Raw genomic sequence first — 7641 nt, 5'->3', positions numbered from 1 at the left:
CAATCAATCAAATCAAATCAAATCAAATCAATCAATCAGACAATCAATCAACAAATCAATTCCATTTCATCAGAAATCAATCGACTCACCCTTTGACAGGATGTAAAGCCAGGGCTCTTGGTTTCTCCAGACCTTCCCAGATAAGAACAGAGCGAGAAGAACCATCAAGATGTGACACCTCAATCTTGGACGTTCCTGAATCACTCCAGAATAGTTTATTACCTATCCAGTCAACTGCCACTCCACCTGAGAAACGTACATCACAAATTCATTCAATCAAAAATTTATTTCAGAGAATCAATTTACCATTCAATGCCAAAAAAATATCAATTACATAATAGACAAGCTAAACCAATTAAAATAATCATCTAAGATATTGAAAGCTAGGTCATTATCATATTTCTCGCTGGGATAAAAGTGCTCTTTCACAATGAAATCACAATAAAATAAAAGGAAGTCTATAGTAGAAGGAATGCTTATGCATATGAACAATCTATTTGCATATCATCACCATCATGTCCATCATCATCATCAAACATTGTCGTCATTATCATTATCACGATCATCATCACCATTGTCACCATCATTATTGTATCTCACCTGGACTCTCTAATCCCGTGGAAACGACATCCATGACGTCCGTGCCATTGAGGTACGCCCTCTTGATGCTATCCAAGCTCACATCCGACCAAAACACCAGCTGCTGCTCGATATGGTAATCAAGGGCGATGGCGTTCTCCAGCCCTCTCAGGATCGGGGTGTAGCTGGAATGCAGAGGCTCCAGCCGCCGGATGTCTATGCGGTTCGCGAAGAGGAGGTAGGGTTCTGGACCCTGGGCCTTGCAGGTCTTGCCGTCGAGCCGGAGTTCGTAACCCTCCACGCAGGAGCAGAGGAAGGATCCCCTAGTATTGGTGCAAACCTGGCTGCAAATGCCTTCCACAAGACACTCATTGATGTCTGGATAGGATACAGATATACAAATAAAAGTTAGAGATCGATGTCTAGATGAAATACAATAAGCAACAAGTGGAATGCCTCTGGCCGTCTCACCTGCATCACACGGTTCAATATAGCAGCAGTGCTGACTTTGAATACTACTCTAACTCGCACAAGATGTTCAGTGATACATGGTTACTCTTATGTCCACTTTTTATGAACGAGACCAATAAACTTACAGAGATATGATGGTTATTCAACAAAAAAAACCCAACATGGCCAAAGTTCATTGACCTTACATGACCTTTGACCTTGATCATGTGACGTGAAACTCGCACAGGATGTTCAGTGATACTTGATTACTCTTATGTACAAGTTTCATGAATCAGATCCATAAACTTTCAAAGTTTTGATGGTAATTCAACAGATACACCCAATTCGGCCAAAGTTCATTGACCTTTGACCTCGGTCATGTGACCTGAAACGCGCACAGGATGTTCAGTGATATTTGATTACTCATATGTCCAAGTTTAATGAACTAGACTAATAAACTTTCAAAGTTATGATGGTAATTCAACAGATATCCCCGATTCGGCCAAAGTTCATTGACCCTAAATGACCTTTGACCTTAATCATGAGTCCTGAAACTTGCACAAAATATTCAGTGATGCTTTGATTACTATTATGTCCAAGTTTCATGAATCAGATCCATAAACTTTCAAAGTTATGATGGGAATTCAACAGATATCCCCAATTCGGCCAAAGTTCATTGACCCTAAATGACCTTTGACCTTGGTCATGTGACGTGAAACTCATGCAGGATGTTCAGTGATACTTGATTAACCTTATGTCCAAGTTTCATGAACTAGGTCCATATATTTTCTAAGTTATGATGACATTTCAAAAACTTAACCTCAGGTTAAGATTTCGATGTTGATTCCTCCAACATGGTCTAAGTTCATTGACCCTAAATGACCTTTGACCTTGGTCATGTCACATGAAACTTTAATAGGATGTTCAGTAATACTTGATTAACCTTATGGCCAAGTTTCATGAACTAGAACCATATACTTTCTAAGTTATGATGTCATTTCAAAAACTTAACCTCAGGTTAAGATTTGATGTTGACGCCGCCGCCGTCGGAAAAGCGGCGCCTATAGTCTCACTCTGCTTCGCAGGTGAGACAAAAATAAGGGTGATGATAGAAAGAGCTGGTCCAGAGAAAAAGGAACAAAAGATGGGAGTCAAGATTCAAGCATTCTGACACATTAAATCTGAAGTCAATATATCATCATCATTACATCATCTAATCATGTCATCATCAACATCATCATCATTATCATCATCATTTTCGTTATCATCATCATCTTCGTTATCATCATCATCAACATCATCATCATCACCATCGACATCAATGCAAATCAACAGATCTCAGTTAAGAGGATTTCCAATTTGCTTTGAAAAAAAAGAGAGAAATAACTGAAGTGATAAAATAAAGGCATTACAATATTTGGTGTAGGTTTACTTCCAACCTACCCTGTAATAGATTTTGCTGCTACCTACCTCGACAAGTCTTTCCATTGATATCCAATGTATATCCCTCTCGGCAGGAGCAGCGAACACCTGAACTGACATCTGTACAGGTGTGTTCACAACCTCCATTATCGGAACCACAAGATGAGAAGGGATCGATAATATCTGCGGGAGAATAATACCGAAATATGACATTAAGAAATAAAATAATAATAATAACATAGGATATTTATATTGTGCACATTTCCACCTTGTTAGGTGCTCAAGGCGCTCCTATATTACCCGGCTAAGCTAGGCGTTCATAGCGCACACAGCTTCTTAAGGAATTACTTCCTACCGGTACCCATTTACCTCACCTGGGTCGAGTGGAGCACATCGTGGATCAGTTTCTTGCTGAAGGAAATTACGCCATGGCTGGGATTCGAACCCACGACCCTCTGTTTCAAAGTCCGAAGACTAATCCACTGGGCCACAACACTACAATGTCCAAACTAATAATGTTAAAAGTTATAAAAATCGAACAAAATTCTGTGCAAATATATTAACTTCCTGCGAGAAACCATGGGCTGCCTCTTTTGGATTGAAAAAAAAATAGTGACCTGTGTCTGTGCAGCCACTCACTCAACAAGTTTAAGAGTTTTAAAGAGGTGAAGTACATTCAAAAGCCTGTACGTGAAATGCCTGAAATTGAATATGTACATGTATTTAATATCATTTCCCATATTTATATTTAAAAGTATATGTGTCTTTGTACTGCAGAGGTAAGGTTTATAATCATTGTAGCTCTTTGAGTAGAATCGAACAGAAAAACATAGGCTCAGACAAGGCAAAGACTTAAAGGCACCACGCAATACAAGTATTCACAATAAGAATCTGGTATAAAAATGAAGATTGTAATAATGACTCACTGCATGGTCCATCTGGTTCGATTAACTCATCACTACCGTCACCACAATCGTCTCGACCATTACAAACTTTCCTGTTCCCTACACAGCGATTATTATTGCACTTGAATTGGTTTACGTTGCATAGGGTTGGTCCTGTAAGATAAAGTAAATACATGCACACACATTTAAGCATATTATCATTGCTGTTATTTTCATCATTATTACTATCGTGAATATTATATCATCATTATGTGTGGAGGCGCTGTAGCCGAGTGGTTTAAGGCGCCTGACTATACATTGAAAGTCCAGGGTTCGAACCTCGACTGCGGCACCTATGCCCGTGAGCAAGGCATGAAGATACAATGCTGTTTTATCCTGCATTCAGATAATGGAAATGCTATACGCATTCTTGGTGTGCACTTGTATGTTAAAAAAAAATCATTATCATTAATTATTTTCATTATCATTTTTGTAATTTTCATCATGAACACCATCATTATCATCAATATCATTACAACCATTATCATAGATCTCATCATTACGATCAGTAATATTAGTTCATCATGATTATTACGATTTTCATTATCAGTACCATCTTCATCATCGTTACCATAACTACATTACCATTATTTGGTATTTGATATCTGTAGTGCAAAAGAGCAAATTAAAAATATAAGCATGGCTTTTATCTCAAATTTTAAAAGCTATATCAATATTCAATAGATAATACAAATAATAGAGGGACAAGCGTCCCTTGCGCCCCGCCTGAATCACAAATGTGTATTTTTCATCATTATCATCATCATCATTTTTATCTCCTTACTACATCTTCATCACTATAATCTAAACCAAAAAAAATTTGCTGCGCAAATTTCCAACAAGAAAGGATCACCAGTCATTCATTAAATCGCTTGTAACTAACAAACAGCTCTGTGAAACACCCACCAGACCTTATATAATCTATATCTACTTACTACAAGATTCTTCATCGCTATTATCTCCACAATCATTCTCTCCGTCACACTCCCAGGCTGCTGTAATACACCGCCCTGAAGCACATTGGAACTGATTGGACAGACACGTCGTTACCGCTGCAAAGATAAGAACATTATATTAATAATATTGGCAAGTTATAAGGTGCACAGGTCCAAATTTAGGTGCTCATGGCATTTCAAGATACAGTCGTACCCAAGTGGCCACCTTTCTACAGTAAATAACTGCCTCCCATTTGTAAGGAATATGTGTCATGGATCCTGTCTATAAAGAAACTGATTGGACAGACACGCCACGTTGTTACCGCTGCAAAGAACATTATATTGATAATATTGGCTACTCATGAGGTGCAAAGGTCAAAATTTAGGTGCTTGTGGCATTACAAGATACAGTCGTACCCATCCCAGTGGCCTCTGTAGTAAAAACCTGTCTTTAGTAGTCCCCAAATTATCTCCCATTTGAAAGAACATGTAAATATGTCTTATAGAACCTGTTTATAATGGCCACCAGTCTACAGTGTCCACTATTTCTGTTTCCCTTTGGGTAGAATGTACACAAACATAAGAAAATAAACAGTATAGATATGGAAATTCTCCTAAACATAACATAGGCCTACTATTGAATCATTAATAATGGAAGAACAAATACGTTTTCAGTTGAGACTTGAAATACTATTTAATTCTCTCAATCTAATCTTGGAGCTTTTATCAGTTTCCCTCTGGTGCTGTAATATAGAAATTTATCCAACGGAAAGGAGGCCTTGCCCTAAAATATACAAAATTTCAATGCCTGTTATTTATGAATTCAAACTTGTTGCTCTGGATAATAATAACAATAAAGAAAACTTACGACAATTCTGCTCATCGGACTGGTCTTCACAGTCATAGTCACCGTCACAGTACCATTGCGCTGTGATGCATACGTTATTAGCGCACAGGAACTCATTATCTCTGCACGTAATGTTAGCTGTAAAAGGAATAGAAAAAAAACATTCTTTTAAAGGGAGGAAAACATTTTCTTGAAATAGAAAAAAAATTGATGAAAAAAGTATAAAATGATGTGTCTGATGATATATTTATTGAACAAATAAAATAACTTTCAATTTTTCGGCACTGTATGAAATTCATATCGGATGACATATTGGGGAAGCTTGCTCACTTGTGAAGTGACAAAAATGAAAACTTAAAGGCTCGTATTCTCAAAGCTAGGTTTCAATTGTACCATGGTACAAAACTATAAATGCACATTAGTCATGTTTTCATACTTTCTTTTTAGCACCAGATCTATGCATTTACTTAGTTTTTTTGTGTGTGTGAAATAGGCGTAATCATGTACAAAAATCTGTATAGTCCCTGCTTTTGTACCATGTGGTACTTCCGAAATCTCTTTCAAGAATATAGGCCAAAATATTCACGACGCTCTTTTCTTTGACATATTTTCCACAGCTTTCCTTTCGAAATATTTCGGGGGTACATTATATTGAAAAAAAACTTTTGTCAGGGTGATCTTCCCCTTTAAAAGCTCCAATCTCAACTCAGATTTGAGCAGCTGAAGTAAGAAAAGATCATCATAATCTCTCAACAATACAAGATGATAAATGAAAGCTTATTTGCTAAAGACCAAGACAATAGAGCAGAATCAATATACAGCCATCCCAATCCCCCAATCCCTTAACATACTTAAGACACAGACAAAAGACTTCTGTGAGCCATTGATACAAAGCATTAAGAATATCTCAGGTCATTACCAATCACTAGTCTACCAAATCAGACTCTATATGCATGTTTTCTGAATTCGGGTGTAATTCAAACCCTTGTCTAAAGTTGGGGTTTTAACTATGGATTGATAATTGTGGCACAAATCTTTATTACAGGTGTAATTTAGCTGCTCACTTGACATACAAATTAGTCATAATTGTCTTTAGATATGGGGAAAGAGCGAGGAAAACATAAGAAATATACAATGTTGTAAACAAAATTTTCACATTTTCGACTTCAAATACATGTAACTTTAGCCAGAATATGGGACGATGAGTTGAAAGATGAAACAATTTAACCGTGTGTGACAAAAGTTGTACTGTATTTAATGATTGGTCTCAGGGGTACACAAATCCATGGAAACATTTCACTGACAAAATTCCTTACAGCTAATAAGATATAAAGATTTCAGTAGCTCATAACAATCATGACAATCTTTTTTTTTTAAACACTCACCATGCAATTTACAGTCTTTGAATCCAGACAATTTGAATTTTTTTAATAATCAAAATTCATATATTTTTTCACACTACATGTACATGTAGTAAGAAAGGTCTATGTCTAGTTCATCCTGGAATTAAGCATTCATTGTCAAAGACTTTAACATGTAGCATTCTAGAATGAAGTCAAGCACTGATTTAGAGGAAGTTTTAAGGGTGGGACAATATGAATGGTGGAATTCAACAGAGCTTTAGCTGAGGATTACTGCCATCATTATATTCTACTAATGAATGGCTTGATGTACACATATATGTTCTCATAATTTTGTTTTAAAATGCTTAACCCTAAATCTCCCGGGGTATTTTGATTTTTGTCATTCCGGGGGGAGGCCATTATGGCCCCCCCTTAAGATCATGGCCGCCGATCGCGCGAGCGACGCAAAAATTTGCACGCTGGTAGTGTGCGATGTAATCTACAAGGCTGTATGGTAAAATTTTCCAAAATAATGAGATTTTATTTTATATGAATTAATTATGCTAATTTATGCATAAATCATACTTTTAGCTCTAATTCACTAAATAAAGCTCCTAGAATGCTAATTTTTGGTAAAAATTTTCTTTGTAGCATTCTTAACGATCGTAATTCAAAAAAACTTTGGTTTGGAAATAAATTTCTTATGTATTTTATTGTTTTATGAATTTCTTATGTATTTCCATGTTTTTTACTTTTTGTTTTTTCAATGGAAATTGTTCCAGACATAATTCTGATCATAAACGAGGCAAAATTAACTAAGTTTAATCAGTAAAAGTAGAAATAATGATACATTTATGGATTTTGGCTAAGGTAGCTTGTCAAAAGTCCATGCACCGTTCTTCATCGTTCTTCCCGCATCCGGGTTTTCGCTTCGGCTTTCCCGCCCAACGTTCCCTTATCTTCAAAGGAACGGCCGCCATCAAAGGCCCTTTAATGCCACCGTTCTTTTGTTCGTCTTTCCTGCAAGTCTTAATTTCTGTCGAAAGGCCGAAGAATATATTCTAAATAGCTCCCTCTACGACCAAAACAAATGTGTGCCTTCATCATGTTCATATTGACTG

General features: G+C 36.7%; 1 protein-coding gene across 1 annotated transcript in view; it reads right to left on the bottom strand.

Moving 5' to 3' along the window:
• Positions 1-7641, bottom strand: part of LOC121421748 (low-density lipoprotein receptor-related protein 4-like) — a 46233-nt gene that overhangs the window by 21426 nt on the left and 17166 nt on the right. The window contains exons 6-11 of the mRNA XM_041616540.1: positions 5199-5315; positions 4331-4447; positions 3378-3509; positions 2500-2634; positions 601-957; positions 90-246 (exon numbers count right to left, since the gene is read on the bottom strand). Of these exons, the coding sequence (XP_041472474.1) occupies positions 90-246; positions 601-957; positions 2500-2634; positions 3378-3509; positions 4331-4447; positions 5199-5315 (1015 nt within the window). The remainder of the gene's footprint in view (positions 1-89; positions 247-600; positions 958-2499; positions 2635-3377; positions 3510-4330; positions 4448-5198; positions 5316-7641) is intronic.

The sequence above is a fragment of the Lytechinus variegatus genome, chromosome 9, assembly GCF_018143015.1.
Source record: "Lytechinus variegatus isolate NC3 chromosome 9, Lvar_3.0, whole genome shotgun sequence".
Classification (NCBI taxonomy): domain Eukaryota; kingdom Metazoa; phylum Echinodermata; class Echinoidea; order Temnopleuroida; family Toxopneustidae; genus Lytechinus; species Lytechinus variegatus.
Note: the sequence above shows the minus strand (reverse complement) of the source record. Positions and strands in the feature narration are given on the sequence as shown.